The 23,302-nt window shown below is 38.6% G+C and overlaps 2 protein-coding genes across 2 annotated transcripts; one reads left to right on the forward strand and one right to left on the reverse strand.

The window, feature by feature from the left end:
• Positions 1 to 161: 161 nt before the first annotated feature.
• Positions 162 to 11,569, forward strand: LOC308704503 (cell adhesion molecule CEACAM6-like; the record flags this gene model as incomplete). The annotated part of the gene is made up of 6 exons (XM_081388873.1): positions 162 to 213; positions 419 to 739; positions 2,733 to 3,008; positions 3,124 to 3,378; positions 3,656 to 3,770; positions 11,476 to 11,569. The coding sequence occupies 6 exons, from the start codon at positions 162 to 164 to the stop codon at positions 11,567 to 11,569; spliced, it is 1,113 nt and encodes a 370-aa protein (XP_081244999.1).
• A 3,192-nt stretch (positions 11,570 to 14,761) lies between these two features.
• On the reverse strand, positions 14,762 to 23,021 carry LOC308704504 (cell adhesion molecule CEACAM6-like; the record flags this gene model as incomplete). The annotated part of the gene is made up of 5 exons (XM_081388874.1): positions 14,762 to 15,340; positions 15,551 to 15,805; positions 15,921 to 16,196; positions 16,802 to 17,122; positions 22,901 to 23,021. The coding sequence occupies 5 exons, from the start codon at positions 23,019 to 23,021 to the stop codon at positions 15,276 to 15,278; spliced, it is 1,038 nt and encodes a 345-aa protein (XP_081245000.1). The 3' UTR covers positions 14,762 to 15,275.
• Positions 23,022 to 23,302: the final 281 nt, after the last annotated feature.

Raw genomic sequence — 23,302 nt, forward strand, 5'->3', positions numbered from 1 at the left:
CTCTTCCACGATCAAATCTGTGACATGACTCCTGTTAATATCCAGCGCTAGGTGGCGCAGTGAGCTTTACACTCTAAAACGGTCGTTTATCATTAACTGAAATCTGATGTAAATAGTTCAGATGATTTGAGCTGCAGATCCTGACAGATGAGAGCTCGATCATGATTGTTTCTCGTCGTTTATACTGGACGCTGTGGATGTTGTCTTGTTTTGGTGAGACTTTTAGAAATTAAATAATGCTGTATGTTGAATTTCTGTGTATAAAATAACTAGTTAGTCCTATTTTATTTAAATTCAGAAAAATCTATGTCTGCCAATTCATGAAGCTGTTCTTTTTTTGTTACCACTAAAAATAACTAGGCTACAGTAGTTGGATTAGTTAAGTAATTTAATTGTATTATTTGTCTTTTTTTCTTAGGACAATATTTCGGTCAATATCTGCAGTTTCCTGAGCCGGCTAATGGAGCAGTGGGAGAAAGCGTGGTGCTCGCCCCTGATAACCCACCCTCCACATCCATTCATATAACTCACTGGCTTTTTACTAACACACCTATACTTACAGTAACGTCTGGTGTAACTACAGTAACCCCCGCATATGTTGGCAGAGTTAGTTTTGACAACAACACATTCGCTCTGGAGCTGCAGAATCTGAGACTGGATGATACTGGAAAATATAAACTCAGTCTAACACTTTCTGCTGGAGATATACTTACAGGAGAAACTTCACTACTAGTGAACGGTGAGTGTGTTGCTAAAACTTGGTTCAGCATTTTCTGTAAAATAATATTCTGTAAATCTTTTACATTAAATTAACAGAAAACTACTGACAGTGACAACCCCTGTTGTCAGTATTTTATTGTTAATTTACTGTTTCCCTTCAGTAATCTACTTTACCATATGTTATTATTCCAGTATGCTGGAATAATACCATGCAAGTAAACACATTTTATTTGGAGAAACCGAATTTGAACTATTTAAAATTAAAAACTATTAGTATTAGTCCTGTGAAATTATTTCATAATTTAGTTTAGTGAGTCCACTAAACAAAACATTTCTTAATCAGTGTTGGGCGTAATTCATTAATAATTAATTACTGTAATTTAATTACTTGTCCCTTGAAAAAGTAAAGTAAGGGATTACTCTTTTTCTGTAATTTGATTACAGTTCCTTCTGATGTAATTGCATTAAATACTGTATTGAACAATTATATATACAGTCATGTGAAAAAGAAAGTACACCTTTTTGAATTCTATGTTTTACGTATCAGGACATAATAAAAAATCATAGATTTTTAGCAGGTCTGAAAATAAGATAAATACAACCTCAGATGAACAACAACATGTCATGACATTACTCTGTGTCATTATTTATTTAACCAAAAATAAAGCTAAAATGGAGAGACCAATGTGTGACAAACTAAGTACACCCTATGATTGAATTGCTTGTAGAATCACCTTTAGCAGCAATAACTTGAAATAATAATTTTATAAATGACTTTTTCAGTCTCTCACATTGTTGTGGAGGAATTTCGGCCCTCTCTTCTTTACAACGATGCTTTAGTTCATTGATGTTTGTGGGCATCTGTTTGTGCACAGTTCTATGAAGGTCCCGCCACAGCATTTCAATCAGGTTGAGGTCTGGACTGGGTGTCTGGGTCAGTGCAACAGCGTGATTCTTTTCTTTTCAGACATTCTGTTGTAGATTTGCTGCTGTCAGACAGATGATCTCACCTTTATAAGATTGTCCGGGGCCCGAGTCATCAAGCTCGGCATCAGCATCGGCATTGGCATCTTCATTTGACTTTATTTTGAATATTAATTCACGCCACACTACAGGCAAGCAGTATATACCATAGGCTATTATCCGGCAACATATCCGGTAAAATATGCCATGACACGTTTGTAATATGTCATGTGTTGTTTTTCATCTGAGGTAGTATTTATGTAATTTTAAGACCTGCCAAGGACCAGATGATTTTTTATTTTGTCCTGAAACGTACAAATTCAAAAGAGTGTCCTTTCTTTTTTACTCGACTGTAAAACAATAGTGGATTTAACAATCAAAATTTAGCGTCTAATGATAAAATGTATGTTTTAAATGTAATGTTCTCCTTTTAAATACTTTGGTCAGTTCAAGAATATTTTATGCAATTTTAAATTATTTATTTTAAAGAATTAAAAGAGCAGTTTCATGTCTGTCTTTGTATTGTTCAACTGGTTGACTTTGATATTTGATTTAGAAAGTAATTAGTAATAAGTAATGCAATATATTTTAGAGAGAATGATTAGTAAATTAGCAACACTGATAATTAGTAATTAGTAGCTAGTAATTAATAACTTTTTTAGAGTAACTTACCCGACACTAGCCTTAACATAAAACTAAACTGCAAATTGTCTTGGAAAAGTTTTACCAATATAATAAACTTTTACAATAATATGTTATGCTATGTTATGTTTTTATTGTTTTCCTTTTGTCCCAGGCCCTGACATTTATTTTTTTCTATGAAAATCCATTAAACATAAATTTTATGCATTACAAACTGTGGCAATCTTAACAGACACTGAAATAAACCATCTCAATATTTAATAGGAATTGATTTATATATATACATTTTACACAAATTGCTGCTTTCCTTCATTTTTGGCATCATGTCCATCAAAACAAACAGGTTTACCTGTGTGTGGCGTAATTTTAGATCCAGTGTATTTATTCTTTCTCTCTTGTTTACACAGAAAAAATATCTAATGTCAGTCTTATTGGTCCAGAAGAATCATTAATAGAGGGCGACTCAACTGCCAACATCACCTCTGAGGGAACTGGCAGCGTCACCTCTGTGGAGTGGATGAAAGATAACAGTCCTCTGTCTCCTAGCAACCGCATCATCTTCTCACCTGATAACAGATCAGTGTCCATCAGTCCAGTGCAGAGATCAGACAGTGGGGAATATCAGTGTACTTATAGAAACCCTGTCAGCAATGAGATGGCGAAACACAGCCTGATCATCAACTGTGAGTGTTAAACATTTAAACATCAAGATGACTTGAGCTCAAACCTGATGAAATATAGACATACTTCAGTGCTCAGTTTGTTCCTCTGACAGTGAGTCTCTTGTGTTTGTTCTAGATGGACCAGAAGATGTTTCTATTGAAGGTCCGGATGTGGTGAATTTAGGGGTTCGAGTGTCTCTGTCTTGCTCTGCAAATTCTGAACCTTCTGCCTCATTCATCTGGAGGTTTAATGGAACAGACACCAATGTGACCACACACACTTTCACCATAGAGAAGACTGACTTCACACACAGTGGAGATTACGAATGCACTGCCTTGAATAGTGTCACAAACAGTAGTGCCTCACAAAGACATGCTTTACTAGTTGAAGGTAAGTGTTACAACTAACTCTAAATGTGTTTTCAACTTTTGATAACCAGTGTTTTGACCTTAGGAGCATGTCTGTTACCATTGGAGCTTTCTGTTGTCTTCATTTTCTGCTGTTTTGTATGTAAATCTCTATTGCTCGTAATTGCCTTGTGTTGTCTTAATTATTATTATTTTTTAATTATTAAGGTTTTGATACTGTGTATTTAAAGTGTATTACAATTATTATTGTGTGCAGTATATGGCCTTGGTGCTCTGTTTTTTATTGTATCTTTCTATAGCTGGTGGTGGAGGAGGACTGACAACAGGAGCGATAGTTGGGATTGTCATTGGAGTTTTAGTGGCAGTTGCAGGCATTTGTGGTCTGTTTGTCTATTTAATAAAAACTAAGAAAATGTAAGTAATCTGGCACCTCCTGGTGTAATTTGTAATCACAGCTTTAATTTGACATATACATTGTTACCATTAATAATGTGTGTACAAATCACAACTTGTATCATCTTCCAACGGGTCTAAATCCACATATAACCTTTGAAGATCTCCATGATTAAAAAATATTCTTGTGAGATATCAAACTCAGAGTTTATTAATTATCCAATTACAGTAAATTTCCCTAACATTCATTTTTTTTTAAAATACATAATACAATGAAACTGCATTTTTGTTATATACTGCATTTTTGTGAGACAGAAATGTGGTAAAGATTTTAAATAATTTATTTGTCTTAACTCTACAGCCCAATGTTAAACAAAGGAAAATCCAGTGGAGGTATGTTTCTTCGTAATACCAACATGAGTATGGTTTGATAGAGGCAACACTGATATTGATCATCCCATTATAGATTTCAGATGATCAATTCACATTACAAATGATTCAGTACATATTTCTCTCAGTATCAAACTTATTGAATGTTTCTTTCTTTAAGCAGCAGCAGCAGCAGCAGCAGCAGCAACAGCAGCAGCAGCAGCACAAAGCAAACAAGAGCCTGTGAGTGACTTTCAGTTCCCTTTCGTTGTCACTCCGAGTTACGTCGGATGACGACGAATGGGGTTTCGCTTAGAAATCCTATCACCTTCGAGTATATAAAACGAGCCAATGGCAAAGAAATGCCATGGGTCTGCGGAATTTGCATAGCGTAACTCCGCCCCACCCTGGGTCGGCGGTGTGGGTGAGGATTGCGCCCAACAGTCTTCGATCACTCTATAAGCAGGCTGAGGACCTTCTGCACCGACGGTCATCTGTCCGTGCGGTCTCCTTAGCCTGCTTCCTGGGGCATATGGCATCCGCAGCCGCAGTCACGCCGCTCGGGTTGCTTCATATGAGACCACTTCAGCTTTGGCTTCGCGATCGAGTCCCGAGGTGGGCATGGCATCACGGCACGCTCCGAGTCCCAGTGACTCCGACCTGCCGTCAGACCTCACCCCGTGGTCGAACCTCAGTTTTCTTCGGGCCGGAGTGCCCTTGGAATGAGTGTCCAGGCATGTTGTTGTGTCAACAGATGCCTCCACTACGGGCTGGTGCGCCATGTGCAATGGACATGCTGCCGCGGGCTCCTGGACAGGACCCCAGCGCCTTTGGCATGTCAATTGCCTCGAGTTGTTGGCTGTACGTCTTGCCCTGCACCGCTTCCATGCGTTGCTCAGGGGTCAACACGTACTGGTCCGATCGGACAATACCGCGACTGTAGCGTACATCAACCGTCAAGGTGGTCTGCGCTCCCGCCGTATGTCACAACTCACCCACCACCTCCTCATATGGAGTCAGAAGCATCTGAGGTCGCTTCGTGCCATTTATATCCCGGGAGACCTGAACCAGGCGGCCGACGAGCTGTCTCGGCTTCGGCCTCTCGCTGGAGATTGGCGACTCCATCCCCAGACGGTTCAGCTGATTTGGGATCAGTTCGGGGACGCACAGGTAGACCTGTTTGCCTCCCACGACTCGTCCCACTGCGACCTGTATTATTCCCTGACCGAGGGCACGCTCGGCACGGATGCACTGGCGCACAGCTGGCCGCGGGGCCTCCGCAAGTATGCGTTTCCCCCAGTGAGCCTTCTTGCGCAGACCTTGCGCAAGATCAGGGAGGACGAGGAGCAGGTAATTTTGGTTGCCCCGTATTGGCCCAACCGCACCCGGTTCTCAGAACTAGTACTCCTCGCGACAGCTCCTCCCTGGCCAATTCCTCTGAGGAAGGACCTGCTTTCTCAGGGACGGGGCACCTTATGGCACCCTCGTCCCGATCTTGGAACCTCCACGTGTGGCTCCTGGACGGGATGAGGCAGGTTGAGTACCCTACCACCAGCGGTGGTGGCTACCATCACTTCCGCTAGAGCATTGTCCACGAGACATGCCTATGCGTTGAAGTGGAACCTCTTCGTCAACTGGTGTTCTTCTAAAAATCTAGAACCCACGAAATGCCCCATCAGTGTCGTGCTTTCCTTCCTGCAAGAAGGGTTGGAGCGAAGGCTGTCTCCCTCCACCCTGAAAGTGTATGTTGCCGCCATTGCCGCACATCACGACGCAGTTGACGGTAAGTCCTTAGGAAAGCACGACCTGATCGTCAGGTTCCTGAGGGGAGCCAGGAGACTGAATCCTCCTCGCCCTCCCCTCGTACCCTCTTGGGACCTCTCAGTGGTTTTAACTGCCCTGCAGAGTGCTTCCTTTGAGCCTCTGCAATCAGTGGAGCTTAAGTTCCTGTCAATGAAGACAGCACTCCTGGTTGCATTGGCCTCCATCAAGAGGGTAGGGGACCTGCAGGCATTTTCGGTTGACGAAGCGTGCCTGGAATTCGGTCCGGCTAACTCTCACGTGATCCTGAGACCCCGGCCTGGATATGTGCCCAAGGTTCCCACCACACCCTTTCGAGATCAGGTGGTGAACCTGCAAGCGCTGCCTTTGGAGGAGGCAGACCCAGCCTTGGCACTGCTCTGTCCAGTACGCGCTCTCTGCGCTTACGTTGACAGGACGCAGTGTTTCAGGACCTCAGACCAGCTCTTTGTCTGTCATGGTGGGAAGCTGAAGGGAAAGGCTCTCTCCAAGCAAAGGTTGTCTCACTGGATAGTGGACGCCATTGCTTTGGCATACCAGCAGCAAGGTCGACCATGCCCCCTTGGTGTGACGGCCCACTCCACTCGGAGTGTGGCATCCTCTTGGGCTCTAGCGCATGGCGCCTCACTAACAGACATCTGCAGAGCTGCAGGCTGGGCGACACCTAACACATTCGCGAGATTTTACAATCTCCGAGTAGAGCCAGTTTCTTCTCATGTACTCGCTTCAGCTAGCCGGTAAGAGATTCTGCTCAGGTGTCTTCGCTTGCTCGCCATTCCTCTCCACGGATGGGATACGTACGATATTCTCCTCAGGTGAGCCTAATAAGCCCTGAGTCTCCTCCAGCACTGACGACGTCAACGCCAGAGTTATGCCACTGGCAGCTTCCGTGCTTGGCGAGGTGCCTCCATGTGCATGGTTCCCCTCCGGGTGACCCCCACATGTGTATTCCACTGTAAGCCTCTTTGAGCATGTGTCTTTCCCTTGGCAAGCCACCTTGCCACCCCTGGGGTTGAAATATTCCACCTGCGGCTGGACACCCCAGTGTTACTCCGTATGCAGCCCTTCGGGGTCATATGTGTATTCTAAGTCCCCCCCTTCGGGTTGGGCATGATTGCATATTTCCACTGGATATGCTTCCCAGTGTACCTTGGTATTCCTGTGTTAAGTAGGACTCCTTCGCCCGTGCTAGTCTCACGACAGGGAGCTCAGACTTACGCAGGGCACTGGAAGACAGTCAAGAGGTGGCGTGATTTCACTGGGAACCCCATTCGTCGTCATCCGACGTAACTCGGAGTGACAACGAAAGGGAACGTCTCGGTTACGGATGTAACCCTCGTTCCCTGAGTAGGGAACGGAGACGTTACGTCTCCCTGCCACTTCCGCTGTACCGCTGGAAACGCCTGAGTTCAGTCTCGGCTCCTCAGCGAAGACATATCTGCATGTTGCCAGCGCACTTCCTTTATACCCCCAGGGTGGGGTGGAGTTACGCTATGCAAATTCCGCAGACCCATGGCATTTCTTTGCCATTGGCTCGTTTTATATACTTGAAGGTGATAGGATTTCTAAGCGAAACCCCATTCGTCGTCATCCGACGTAACGTCTCCGTTCCCTACTCAGGGAACGAGGGTTACATCCGTAACCGAGACGTTTTTTCTTCTCATCACAACCATTCTTTTCATTATAGGACCCACTTTTAAAACTGTTAATCTGATGGCAAATGACACTTTACAAACACTTACAGTAAAGGTGTTTTTCAATAGTAGTAACTGATATTCAGTTGTTCTTCCTCTTCTGTCTCTTGAGTCTTTTAACTCATAGCGGTAATTAAAAAGTGTATGGCTTTTATAGCTGGAGGGATGTGTGTATTTTTACTGTCAGCTCAAATGGACTTTAATCTTTCACATATTACTGCACAAAAACATGCTGAGGATTGCAATTAAACTATGGATGTTATTAACAAAAATTCAATCATGATAAGCATTACCACTGATTAATAGTGGGCTTTCTGTTTCATGATTTAAATATCAGCAACATTAACTTTTTACCACAATTTTAGCTCAAGAGACATCGTCATTGTGTCTGATGTTGTGATTATAATTTAAGAAAAACAAATAACTATTTGTAGGAATCACACTATGAAGAAATCATTGATATCCAGAAGATAAGAAGAGCAGTTCCGGTGGAGAGGAAGGAATCTAATAAATACGAGAATCCCGATTATGAAGAAAATGAAGAAAATGAATATGAAAATGTAAATGTAAAGCACTGAGTTTCAAACAGTCCAAGGGCTCCTTTACCTCAGGTGAGCAGGTTAATTATATTTAACCCTTTGATTCACAAGCTATGCAAACCCCTTCTAACGCACAACATGGGTCTAAAAAGACCCGTATTCATTTCCTATGTTATCATGTTTCTATGTTTCAGCATTTAATATTCCATGATCTATGAATTCCATGATCCATTAATATACAAAATATATTTTCAATGATCACAAATTATTATTTTAATATTTCCTTACTACATCAAGTTTACACACATGGGTCAAAAATGACCCATCTAAAAAATGACCCATCTATGCAAGCGTGATAAAACAAAAGATTAAAGACAACGTTTTGTTAAAAGAACCATTTTAGCAGTTATTTAGATCCACACATTTACTGTGACACTTGAAATATTTTTATTTGCCACTTTGTCACACATAACATACACATATAACCGATAACACTGAAATTGAACTGTAGCGTAGTGAAACTGACGTGAATTGTGGTGAATGTGACCGAATAAAAGAAAATAAAACTGACAAAATAAAATCACACAGGTACAGCGCCATCTCAAATTGCCATCACTGCGATAACATGCCTCACAAATGACAACTACACGTTTGTGCTCCTTACACACAGGCCTGGTGCACTCTTCGATTGGCCCTCCTGTCTGATGTCTTCCTGTGGCCGGGTGGTGGCTGCGTTTTGTTTTTTAATAATTTGTTACATTTATATAGCGCTTTTCTATGTATTCAAAGCGCTTTACATGGAAGGGGAGAATCTCCTCAACCACCACCAGTGTCCAGCATCCACCTGGATAATGTGACGGCAACCATATTGCACCAGAACACCCACCACACTTGTGGAGAGGAGACAGACTGATGAGGCCAATCAGTATATATATATATATATATATATAATGATTTGTGGAAATCAAAAACAAGATATTTAATGAATACCTGGATTAATAAATGATAAAAATACATTAGTTTCGAAGATTCAGCAAAGAAACACTCAGCCATGATTGAAATAACATAGGGAATGAATACGGGTCATTTTAGACCCATGTTGTGCATTATGGGTAGTGACACAAAAAAAGATTTTTTTTCGAAAAAGTAAGAAAGGAAAAATTTAAATAAGGATTTGTAATGATCTAAAACAAGTTAATTGAGGAATACCTGGAATACTGAATGATGAAATTAATTTCTTGCAAAGATATAGAAAATAAAATCTCAGTTGGGTCACTTTAGACCCATGTTGTGCATCAAAGGTTTAAATCCTGTCCTGTTGTACAGCATTATACAGTATGTGTGCTTTGGCTGCATCATAAAACACGTGTATTCTGTCCTGTAGTCCTGCAGTAATGTTAGGAAATCATTTGCTTGGATTCTTTTATCATATGCTTGTGTAACTTCTCTATTCGGGTATCAAACCATCCTGAGGAAATGAAGACTGAAACATCTGCTTTCTTTCTTTCTTTCTTTCTTTCTTTCTTTCTTTCTTTCTTTCTTTCTTTCTTTCTTTCTTTCTTTCTTTCTTTCTTTCTTTCTTTCTTTCTTTCTTTCTTTCTTTCTTTCTTTCTTTCTTTCTTTCTTTCAAAATGCAGGCCTACATTAAATCTATGCAAACAGAACTCAGTAGAACAGATTTAACAGCTGTTCTTTACATAGTCCTACATATTTCCCATCTTGTCTGTTTATTTATTAAATACTTTGGCTAGTTTTTAAATATAAATTATATTTATTTATAATTAATAAATTACTCTGGCTGATCACATTCACCAAACAGTTTATCAGAAATCATCAGATACATCCTCATTCTTTCTTTCTTGGACTGGGAACACACAGGAACTGTGATTGTGGGTAATAAAAACAGAGGTTTCATGGTTGAGATTCACCTTTAGACCCGAGCACAAAGTCATACAGGGGAAAGAAATGAGGAAGCGACATGGTCGTAAATAGGGAGTTTTGGTAAAGAAATGTATTGTTCATTATCTTTTTCAAAGAATGCAATATAAATACTGTCCTGTTATTTTAATTTTCTTTGCTCAAAATGAAGAGTTCTTCTTGTTCATTCCACCTTCTGGTTCTGGTTTTCAGCTCTTTTGAATATTTAAAAGGCCACATACAGTCGGCTACTGTAGATTTTTTTCTTCATGATGTGATAACACTGACATACAAATGATAAGAGTTTATCAAGGCAGATATAGTGAGTTAAACTTTAACTTGTTTTTTTTTTTTTTTTTCATGAGGATGAGTGATTTTCATCATGGATGAATTCTGAATAAACTGCAGGTACCAAAAACTGTCAAATGTCCACTTTTACCACTTCAACACTGTGCGTGTTTAAAACAATTTAATACATTTGTTGAAATGATATAAGTACTGCATGCATGAAGTTTTCCACTTCAAATATAATATAAGGCTAGATCATATAGCAATACAAGATTAAAGTCGTAATATTTTGAGAATAAATGTAAAATTACAAGAATGAATTCATAGCACGGCAATAATATCAGTATGAGAATAATAGTGTCATTTTTGAGAATAAAGTCAAAAGGATGTGGTGTACCATTCTGTGTTGTTTACTATCATGATCACCAGTTTGAGTGCCCTTGATAGCCACCAGAGGGCACTCCAACCCAGATTATTGTAATTCCCTCACAAAACTACATTTCCCTCACAAAACTACATTTCCCAGAACTCACTGCCCAGTCTCATCATCCCTGACTGTATTCAGCCATGTCTCATTATCTCATTACACCTTGTTAACTCGGGCTATATAAACCCGGAATACCCAATCACTCTTTGTGAAGTCTTGTATGTGTCAGCACTGCATTTCTGAGTGTTCTGTCTCTGGTTTCTCATGTTCATGGTTTTTGAGGCCTCTGCCCTGGGCTTTTGTTTTATGTTTTTTGGATTACCCTTTAATAAAATAGTTTGAGGTAAGGCTCAGTAGATGTAATGCAGAAACTTTCCCACTGAGGCTTTGCACATATTCACTGCAAATACATTGTATATGTTGTTTAATGTTATGTTTACATATTGATTCATATTCACGTTAGCTATTCATGTGTTTGCATGATGTTTTTTTAATGATATTTTAAATGTTTTATTTTAAATGATGTTTTAAAAATTCTGTACAGTTGTAACACTTTAATGTGCTAAATTAGATATTAATAAATACTGACACATCTACCACTCTCTGGGATTTTTTTTTCCCCCTTTCAAATATTTATAATTTATGCAAATTTAACAGTAATTGTGTTACTTTGTTCTTAATCATTCTCACAGTGGTAGCAGACTTTGTCCCAGCATCAGTGCAGTAAACACTTGTTTCAACCTTCCCGACAGCGCCTCCTGCCAGTTAAACCTGTTTTGCCCTTAAACTAAAAGAAGAAATATTTTCGCAGGTCTGGTAGGCATTGCGTGCTGTACGTGCTAACGAATTTTGACGTACATGACGTGAGTGGTTTTCAAGGAAATCTTAATGGTTCATCCGTCCCGCGTTTCAATCGTTCCGGCTCTCCCCTACTATCTAAGAAAATAAGTACTAGTAGCATGAAAATAGATACTCGTACATTTTAAGGATTAAATGTTAAAACGGCTTGCCATAATAGTAGATAATGCATATCATGAATATCTAAAATATCTTTATCTTTGCAAAGAAATTTGATTGATTTGAGCTGCTAATTTATGGGTTTAATCACTACACATTATTTTATAACACCATGAACAATCACATTAAAATCTGAACCTCCAATGAATTTAGATCTTTTTGTCAGACAAATTAAATGTGATTTAACTGAAGTGAATTGGCAAAAATTACCAAATTTATAATAAATAAATAAAAAAAACCAAAGGACTACATACTGTATAGACTGCTGAATATACCAAATGTGCTCCAATGTGTACTTTATGTACTTAATATCAGTAGGCTATTCCATGTAGCCTAAACTCCTGTGGAGAGACAGTGCTGGTGCTTGTGTTAATTAGACAATATCAAAGTATCTAATTTTTATGTCAATCACTTGCTGGAGTTTGACAAGATCAAGGGTTTACATTTATAGAATATGGAGGGTCAAAGCACAGCTGGAGATCGGGAAGTCCGAAGCAGAGCCAGTGCGACAACAGACCAAGGTGGAGCCAGAGGGACGAGGGATCCCGGCAGAGCCTGAGGAATGACAGACCATGGTGGAGCCGAGGGAGCATTGAGCCAAGGTGGAGCCGATGGGCCAGTGGTGGGGTCTGGCTGATGTTCCGTGGTGGACGTGGCAGAAAGTTGGTTGAGCTCGGGGATGGAGTGAGGAGTCGGACTGGACATGCAGGTGATGATGTCAAAGTGCTTTGCGACCACCCCCACCATCATGGGAGAACCCATAATTGATGTATTGCTGGAGTTCCCCGCTGGCAGCAAACTCAGAAGGTGGTCGTCAAGCCCACTTCAGAAACAGATCTTCAGTGTGTTATCCAGGGGCGATTCTAGGATTTTCATTTTAGGGGGACTCAGCCCCCAATGAGTGTATAATTTAAAAAAAGGTAACACTTTAGGGTCCAATTCTCACTATTAATTAGTTGCTTATTAACATGCATGTTTACTAGGAAATCGGCTGTTCATTAATAGTTATAAAGGCAGGGTTATATAATCACTGAGGTCCCAAATGTGTGGTAGTTGGGGAAAATTTTGATTTCTCTGATCTACGTATGTGCATTTTAAGATGTTTTGAAGGACAAAAAAAAGGATAACAATAGCTTTAAAATCATGTCATTGGGTGGTAGATTATTTTTCTCTCATCATCTCCAGCTCTCTCTTTTTCTCTGTTTTTATATTGCCCTGTCTCTTCCCCTCCTAAAGCTGATCTTTGACTGATATAGGCTTTTCATTTTTGTTTGTGTCAGTGAAGAAAGGTTTACTTCAGGGTCAACTGATTTTTAAAATAATTTTCTCAGAGACGTTAAATTAGGTAACTAAGTTTAATTCATTCACAAATTACACATTTATTATTGATCTTATGCCCTATATAGGGCCATAGGCAGGGCGTTATAATCACAGAGGTCCTACATTTGAGGTTGTTAGGAGGTTCGAAATCAAAATTGTGATTTCTCTGATTTACATATTTGCATTTCAAGACATTTGAAGGCCAAAAAAAGGATAAGAAAAAGCTTTAAAACCATGTCAATGGGCAGTAGATTATTTGTCAATACCTGCTCTCTCTAAAGCCCCCCTAAAAAGGGCCTAGTGACGCCAATGGTGTTATCGTTCCAGGGCACACAATGACAATGACAGGGGATATCACTTTCCGAGGGGCACCACGATACGACCGAAAAGGGCACTTTCACTTTCACAATTAAAGGGGCAGGGACTCAAGCCCATCCTGGCACTATGGAAGCAGCAGTTATTAACCTTAATTTGACTACGTGTTTTATTTATGTCCGAAACACAGCTCTGATTCTCAGCATTGCAGCTCAAACTGGGGGCTTCCATTTCCCATTAAAGATCAACTAACATGATCATTATAAAGGGGTTTAAATAACAAAATACATTTACTAAACCATATTTGCAATAGGAATATACAGTTAACAAGTCTGTAAATATTTTGAGAGAAATATAAACCGATACATCAGTCATACAGCGCTTATTGTGGCTGTGATGTGAATGTGACAAGCTTGATGCGTCGCCATGCAAATAATAAGTTGATACATTTAAAAAATAAAGGTTGCCTCATAAAACTTATGCAGGGGCTCAGCTAGAATATTGAAGAACTCACTCAGAACTCCAGGACGTTACACTGAGAGAAACTGTAAATATATTGATGCATATCAAAATATTGGTTATGTAATATAAGTAAAAATATGAACATTTAAATAACAATCATGTACTATGATAAAGCAATATTTACAGGCAATTGAGTTTTGCAAATAGGCTTTTACACTAACTATGATTTAAAAAATGAATCATTACAAAACTATGAAGATTTAAAAACAGAGTAAAATAAACAAAACTTTTTGATATGTGTTGTGACATGATTTAAATGAGCATTTATGAATTACAGCTTTCTCTCAGTGTAGCGTCCTGGAGGGATCTTGAAGGCTATGGGGCAAACACATTGACCATAAAGAAACATTTCTTTCTTTTTTGGGGGGGCCTTCAGTAATTCTCCGTAATTCAAGTAACAACATTTGTTCACAATTCATCAACGCAAACTCATGTGTTTGTGGTAGTTTTAGCCCTTAATTAGCCACTTTTTGCCATCTCAAGCTCAAGCTCTCCTGCTGTTTTACAAGTGCGAACTTGGTCCTAACTAAATTTCATTCAGTGCTCACTAAATATGAAAGACTCATTTTAGATCCAGTGCCTTTGTTCTTTCTCTCACACACAGAAAAAAAAAAATCTGATGTCAGGCTCATTGGTCCAGATGAGTCATTAATAGAGGGCGACTCATCTGCGAACATCACCTCTGAGGGAACCTAACTACAGGAAAGGTGTTTTTATTATTATTATCATTTTAAATGATTTTGAAAAAAACTTCTGTTTTTATGTTTTACTGTAGTAATAGAAACTTTGTAATGATCAGGAATTGATGTAGCAAATTTTAAACTTTAATGTTGTGTCTTCATTGGTTACATCAGATTTCAACATTACTGTTAACATTCCATATGATTTCAAATGTATTTTCAATACATTTAAACAAACATAATGTAAAATCAACACCACATCATAACATTGGTTCAATGACATTACTATTGCTATTTTGTTCAAATTTCAACAGTGTTTCAGCATTACTGAGGGTGCAAACTTATAATGTTGAACCAACATCACATTATAGCATTTGATTCAACAACAATACCTTTGATATATATTATACTGTATATCATTTTTATTAATTTCAACAGTGATTAAACAACAGTGTTGTGGAATCAACAACACTGTAACTTTTACTGAATAACATTACCATTGATTTTGATGATGTTTAAAATTTCAACACTGTTTTAATTATAAATGAGGGTGCAAGAGGCGTTAATTATTATTGTAATTTTAATTCAGTTCCATTGACATTGATGCATCAGTGCTTATTTAACCTGATTTAAATGGTTTATTGCCATCTGGGACCTCTTTCTCTTCCACCTCCTCCTCCTCCTCCTCTTCCTCCTTCTCCTACTGTGACAAACACACAAGAAGAGTAACAGACTATTCAAAGCACAACACTAGAACAGTTAAAACAAAGTTCTATAAAACAGAAAATAATTATTAGAAGTACATAATTTTTTTAAAATATACATTTTTAAAAATAGAAAGTATCTTTGTATAAGTGGTCAATTAAGGTTAAAGCATTGGTTATCAAATTTCAGGTTAATTTTAACTGCTTACCTATAACTCGTAAAGCATGTCTTTGTGAGGCACTTCTCTTCGTGACACTATTCCAGGCAGTGCATTCGTAATCTCCACTGTGTGTGAAGTCAGTCTTCTCTATGGTGAAAGTGTGTGTGGTCACACTGGTGTCCGTTCCATTAATCCTCCAGATGAATGAGGCAGAAGGTTCAGAATTTGCAGAGCAAGACAGAGACACTCGATCCCCTAAATCCACCACTTTCGGACCCTCAATAGAAACATCTTCTGGTCCATCTAGAACAAACACAAGAGACTCACTGCCAGAGGGACAAACTGAGCACTGAAGTATGTCTATATTTCATCAGGTTTGAGCTCAAGTCATCTTGATGTTTAAATATTTAACACTCACAGTTGATGATCAGGCTGTGTTTCGCCGTCTCAGAGCTGACAGAGTTTCTATAAGTACACTGATATTCCCCACTGTCTGATCTCTGCACTGGACTGATGGACACTGATCTGTTATCAGGTGAGAAGATGATGCGGTTGCTAGGAGACAGAGGACTGTTATCTTTCATCCACTGCACAGAGGTGACACTGCCAGTTCCCTCAGAGGTGATGTTAGCAGATGAGTCGCCCTCTATTAATGATTCTTCTGGACTAATAAGCCTGACATCAGATATTTTTTCTGTGTGAATGAGGGAGAATGAACAAAGACACTGGATCAAAATGAGCCTTTCACATTTAGTGAACACTGAATGAAATTCTATTTAGTGTGGCTCAGGGTAGTACTGAAGCCCCAACAACAATGACAGAAATGTTTATTTATGCTTGAATCGCCTAGGTGTTTTAAAGCCTATACAAGACCCCTTCAATATGGCCTTAAGATTAAAAACACCCTTTTATTAAGGGCAAAACGGTTTGTCATGATATAAATTGTGTGAAAATCTATAAATAACTTCATGATTAATACTGGAATGGGTTTTGTTTGAGGTTCAAACAATAAAATTCCATGCCATAAAAGGTACTAAATGGCGAAAGTAAAAAGTCTTAAATGCAATCATATTGCAACAGCAAAATGTAAACCATATTTTATTTAAAATCAACCTACAACATCCATATGTGCATTTACAACACTAGAATCAACCAGCTACCTTGAGTAAAAGCAGGCATGAAATTTACAAATTAAAAGAAACCAACCATATAATTCACATAATTAATAAATACATAGTTTTGTCATCATATATTAGCCTTTGCTCAAATAATAAACCAAGTTTTAGCAAACACACTCACCGAACACTTGTAGTGAAGTTTCTCCTGTAAGTGCCTCGAAAGCACTAGTTGTTGCACTGAGTCTGTATATTCCAGAATCACCCAGTCTCAGATTCTGCAGCTCCAGAGCGAGTGTGTTGTTGTCAAAACTAACTCTGCCTTCATATGCGGGGTTTACTGTAGTTACACCAGAAGCTACTGTAATTATAAAAATTGAATTAAAAGTCCACTGAGTTATAAGAATGGATGTGGAGGGTGGGTTATCAGGGGCGAGCACCACGCTTTCTCCCACTGCTCCATTAGCCGGCTCAGGAAAATGCAGATCTTGACCGAAATATTGTCCTAAGAAAAAAGACAGTTAGATAATTCTGCAGGTAGATAATTAAATTCAACACACAGCATTATTTAAATGCTTGAAAGTCTCACCAAAACAAGACAACATCCACAGCGTCCAGTATAAACGATAAGAAACCATGATCAAGCTCTCATCAGGATCTGCAGCTCAAATCATCTGAACTATTTACGTCGGTTTTCAGTTAATGATAAACGGCCGTTTTAGAGTGCAGAGATATCACTGCGCCACCACTGGATATTAACACGAGTCATATCATAGATTTGATAGTGGTAGAGCAAATAACCTTAAGTCAACAGCCAGGGCAGGGGACAGTTGTGTGTTTGTGGTCTGTTAATGCACTGATGCTGGGACGCTGTCTGCTACCTCTATAAAAATATTTAGAGCATACAATTACTGTTAAATATGCATACAATATAAATATGTGGGTAAGATGTGTCAGTAATCACTAATATCTAATTTAGCACATTAAACAGTGTCGGCTGTTACAACTCTACGGAAGTCCCCCGGTTTTTTTTTTTTTTTTTTTTCTTCAGGTCATCACTATTGACCTGTAGCAAGCATATACAGTAAACAACAATTTAGCCAAAATTATTAAATATTACATTTTGAGAGTCAAAATTCCCAAAAGTTAACCTTCGGTTAAATAATTGTTACTGCAAGTTAAAAGAAACTTTTTAATATTACACAGATGTGGTATATATATACAGGAAATTACAGTACACCAACAGATAAACCAAACTAGTTCACTAAACAGGCAATATATAGTCTACAAAATATTGAATGTAAATGATATCACATCACACATAATGCGAAACACATTTAAAACATTTACAAAACATCATGCAAACATCTATGAATAGTAAACATACATGAAATCAATACGTAAACATATGAAACAAAACATGTATTTGCAGTGAACGTGCAAACAGCGAGAGTTTTCTGCATTACATTATGCTTCTGAGCTTACGCTCAAATACAGTACTTTGATGTTTTTAAGTATGAAACTTAACTTACATCTATTTCTATTGTACACATCCCTTTAAGTTTATTCCCCAAAATGACAACTTTATTCTTGTATACCCACAACATTATTGTTGTAATGCTGTGAATTCATTCTTTTAATTTTTTATTTATTCTCAAAATATTACAACTTTAATCTTGTATTGCTACTACTTTATTCTCATATAGCCTTATATTTATGTGGAGAACTTGATGCATGAAGTAATTTTACTTTTACGCAGTATCATTTACTTATATCGCTACAACAAATGTTGTATTAAATTGGGTTAAACAACATTTTTTCACATACTGTTGAAGTGGTAAAAGTGGACATTTGACAGTTTTGGTACCTGCAGTTTGTCCAGAGTTTAAATTATGCTGCCCATACTCATGGAAAAACACACAATCGCAAGTTTAACTTACAGCATTTGTTTTGATAAATCAGTATCATTACACAGAATGTAGACTGAAAAAATACTGAAAACCAGAACCAGAAGGTGGAATGAACAAGAAATAAAATTTATTTTGAGCAAAAAATAAAATCTTGAGTTAAAATTATTGTTACGGCTTTGGGTTTGTTCTGTTGTCTTCTATTTTTTTATAGGTTGCCAGATAAGGATCCACACCTGTCGTGAATTTGGAAAGCAGTATTTAAGATGGCTGTCCTTTGTGGGGGGATATTCTGACCCCTATCCATGCAGTTGTGCTCAGGAGCTGGACCTTCATATTGTTTTTCTCTTTATTGTTTGCTTATTTTCTGTTGAACATCTATTTTCTTTATCATATAACCCCTAGACTTAAATAAATATTTTGTTTATTTATTTTTGGACTCTGATCCCTTTATTTTATTACTTCCTTGAGCCGGAATGTAACATTCTAAATAACAGGGGAGTAGATATATTGCATTCTTTGGAAAAGATAATGAACAGTTAATCAAACAATATAACTTCCACATAAGCAACGGTCATATACATTTGTTGACCAAAACTCCCTATTTATGGCCAGAGCAAAATTTCACTGCCTCACTTCTTTCCCTGAGAGACGTATTCGGGTCTAAAGGTGAAATTAGTCATCTCTGTTTTTTTTATCACCCACTATCACAGTTCTTGTATTTTCACAATGAGGATGTATCTGATGGTTTCTGAGAAGCTGTTTGATGTGTAATTATTAGTAGCTAAATATTAGCTATAGTCTGAGTAATATATTAACTAAATTAATATTATTTATATTTAAAAACTAGCCCAAATATTTAATAAACGATCATGAGCAAGATGGGAAACATGAAGGACTATATAAAGAACAGCTGTCACAGTTTTTTACGATCGCTATGACAATTTTTCCAATATTTTTAACAATTTTACTAATTTAAATATTAGCAAGGGGCAAATTTAAAACGGTTAATTTCATGCTCAAAATCACACATTGTAAACTAAACTCCAACACTAATTTTCAAAATTCAATAATACACTAACACAATACACAATGTCTACCAAAACACTATGTTCTCTTCCAACAGGAAGATTTAGTCAATCACAATGTCATAAAACACTATCAGATGGAATTACAGAAACTGCATTATTGTAATGTTGTCAGGTCTGCCTCTAGACAATAGACAGTATATTGTATTGATCATAGATTGTGTTTTGCACTGCAGTTTCTTTTGAAGTCTCTACATTTTTGTTTTGTTTGGGTTTAGTAAATGTGTGCATTTTGTTTCTTTTGCTGCAGAAATTCAATACAAAAAAATGAATGACCCTTCTCAGAGTAGCTTTATAGAATGTATGGTTTATGAAAACAAGAAGACAGAAGAAGACAGGCTGAGAAAAACTCCTCAATGGGGTTGAGGATAGGGGAGTAAGGGTGTGTGTGTGTGTGTGTGTGTGTGTGTGTGTGTGTGTGTGTGTGTGTGTGTGTGTGTGTGTGTTTGTGTGTGTGTGTGTCAAACAAGAGATATCACCTGTTATCCTGTGACAAGCCTGCTAGTCTGTGTTGCTGTATCCGCTCATGAAGCCCTGAGGCTTTCTCCTGACTGTTTCGGAAAAAGATCAAAGCTTCGAGAGTGTCGAGAACAGCGCCATCTGGTGCTTATTTAAAATAAAGCAGCCAGAAGCCAAGCTCTGTCAGATGAAGCAACTACAACAGCTCGATGGTGTTTTATGCCCCCAATGGCTCCTTAGAGGTAGCTAACCCTACCCTCAACCTTAAACCTACCCATCCCCTCGCTGCCTGGAAGGCGACGTTGGGGGCATAAAACCCAAAGACCACTACAACACACTCAATAGTTTCAATGTTATGTGTACAAATAAAAGCCTTAAATGTTTGTGTTTGATATAACATATAACATGAGCTTATGTTATTCAATAAGATTTAATGTAGGCCTACTCTCTCTCTCTCTCTCTACACACACACACACACACACACACACACACACACACACACACACACACACACACACACACACACACACACACACACACACACACACACACACACACACACACACACACACACACACACACACACACACACACACACACACACACACACACACACACACACACACACAGTGAATAAAGACATGTGTGATAAGATCATCTGTTATTAAATTTGGTTATGACACTTGGCAGTGATGGTGCTTAGGAATGACAGAAAGGTGATAAAGTTTTTAATTATTTTTATTAAGAAATAAAAGCTGTTTCACAGTGTTGGGGTTGAGTCTATTTCTCCTCTTAGACAGTACTTCCCCAGCCTTAGAGAACACTCTTTCACATGGTACAGAGGAGGCCAGAGTACAAAGAAACTGTATGCCAATGTATATAGATGGGGGTACACAAGTTTCTGCATTCTCCAGTATTCAAGTGCATCTTCAGCTCTTTGTATGTTTGTCTCTGTAAGGTATATCCACTTCTACGATCGCATCAGAAGTGACATTTGAGTTTTTTTTGTGCTGGTCTACAGCACTGTCCAACAGAAGCTTTCCACCTTAGAAGTGTGAAAAAAAAAAAAAAAAAAAGGAGTGACTGTACATGTACATTGAATATAAGACACATCAACGGTCAACAATTATACAATACAATAATAAAAAATAAAATAATATAAATAAAACAAATAGCTTGTATTATAATAATAACTTGGTGTGGGCTGTTGGGTAGATGATGGTGCTTCTGAAGTGCTTGATGATGTGGATGGTCTGATCCACACCCCAGCCCTGATGACATTACCACATTCTGCTTGTAGTCGTTTGACAGCCTCTGTTATTTTAGTTTGGTTAAGGACACCCAACTTTTTAAACCTTGGGTCCGGCAGAGTTGCCATGGTCATTATGCTGAGCGACTCCATATTCCAGATATGTTCCCTCAGATGCCTGATGAGGTTTTCAGTTAATTCCTTTGTGATTTCCATGGTTAACCTATGAAATACAAAATGATTTACTCTGTGCAAAAATAAAAAATTAATAAAAAAGACATCAACATTTTCTAATGAGTATTCTACATAAATAAAAATAAATACCTAATTTGTTCAACCTGTAATGAATGGTGAATCATTTTTAGCAAAGGAATTACTTTGGAGCCAGACACTCGTTTTTCCCCGGACAGCTCTACTGTGGCCAGGTGGAATGGGGCGAGAACACACAGAATTTGCTGTATGGCTTCATAGTCCTGTGCATGAATTGGAGCTATATCAGTTTTAAGTGAGGCAAGGGATGCTCCCACAGTTTGCCTTTCGTCATGCAGCCGTTGAAGCATGTGAAAAGTGCTGTTTCGTATTTCCACTTCATTCACTAGTTAGAGAACTGGTCTGTTCATCTCTTGCTGCACCTGGGTCAACATTTCTTTGGCAGAGGTGCTGCTTCGAAAATAGGTGACCACTTTTTTTGCTTTGTTTCCGAATGTCACACAGAGCTGATACTTGATCAAAAGACTTTTGAACCATGGTGTTAAGTGCATGTGCAATGCAAACTGAATGTCTCACTTGCAGAATTCTTGCACAAGCAATCATGTTAGCTGCTGCATCTGTGACAAGACACTTCACTTTGTCCTTGATTGACCACTCCATCATGACATTCTTTTTCACCAGGGCCATATTTTCCGCTGTGTGCCTGTTTGGGAACTTCTCAACATCCAACAACACTGTATTCAGCTTATAACTGTCATCAATGTAATGGCAGGTTATTGCAAGATATGCATATGATAGAAGTCATCATCCTTCGGATGAGACGTTAAACCGAGGTCCTGACTCTCTGTGGTCATTAAAAATCCCAGGATGTCTTTCGAAAGAGTAGGGGTGTAACCCCGGCATCCTGGCCAAATTTGCCCAGTGGCCTCTGTCCATCATGGCCTCCTAATCCTCCCCATATACTGATTGGCTTCATCACTGTCTCCTCTCCACCAGTAAGCTGGTGTGTGCTGGGCGTTCTGGCGCAATATGGCTGCCGTCGCATCATCCAGGTGGATGCTGCACATTGGTGGTGGTTGAGGAGATTTGCCCCCTCTATGTAAAGCGCTTTGAGTGTCGAGAAAAGCGCTATATAAATGTAATGAATTATTATTATTATTATTATTAAGTCCACATTTCCGATGTTAGAGACACAGCAGTTGCTTTTTCCATGTTAGCCTTGGCCTTCCTCTTTGCTTCTTCATATTTTGAAGCCACCATTTTCTTTAAATCCTTTTTGAGTTCACAAAACATTTATAGTAAATTATATGATTATATATACAGATATATTATATAGATTATACATCAAAATCGACCTCTGCTAAACTCACCTGTCGGGTTGGGATTATATGGATCAAGGGCAGGGATGAGGCCCCTGAAACCCTCATCCTCAACCACTGTAAATGGCTGCGAGTCTTCTATGACCATGTTGACCAATGCCTCATCAACCATTTTCTTATGAATAAAAATCATGAAGCAACAGTCCTACTTTGTGTGCTTTTATGATTGTTCTGAGGCTGTGCAGTCTCATGTAAAGCTCTGAAATGCCTTAGCATGGATGATGTGCTGTTTCCATACACAAGCTCTTTATCACACACCAAGCATCTCACCTTCTGAAAAAAGTTATATGAAAGTAATAAATTACATACAACAATAAAATAAGTAAAATTAAAATTATATATATATATATATATACTTGGGCCACCAGCACCTGGACAGCGCAACCCGTGGCA

The sequence above is a fragment of the Scardinius erythrophthalmus genome (assembly GCF_964197995.2).
Source record: "Scardinius erythrophthalmus genome assembly, chromosome: 16".
In the NCBI taxonomy this organism is placed as follows: Eukaryota; Metazoa; Chordata; class Actinopteri; order Cypriniformes; family Leuciscidae; genus Scardinius; species Scardinius erythrophthalmus.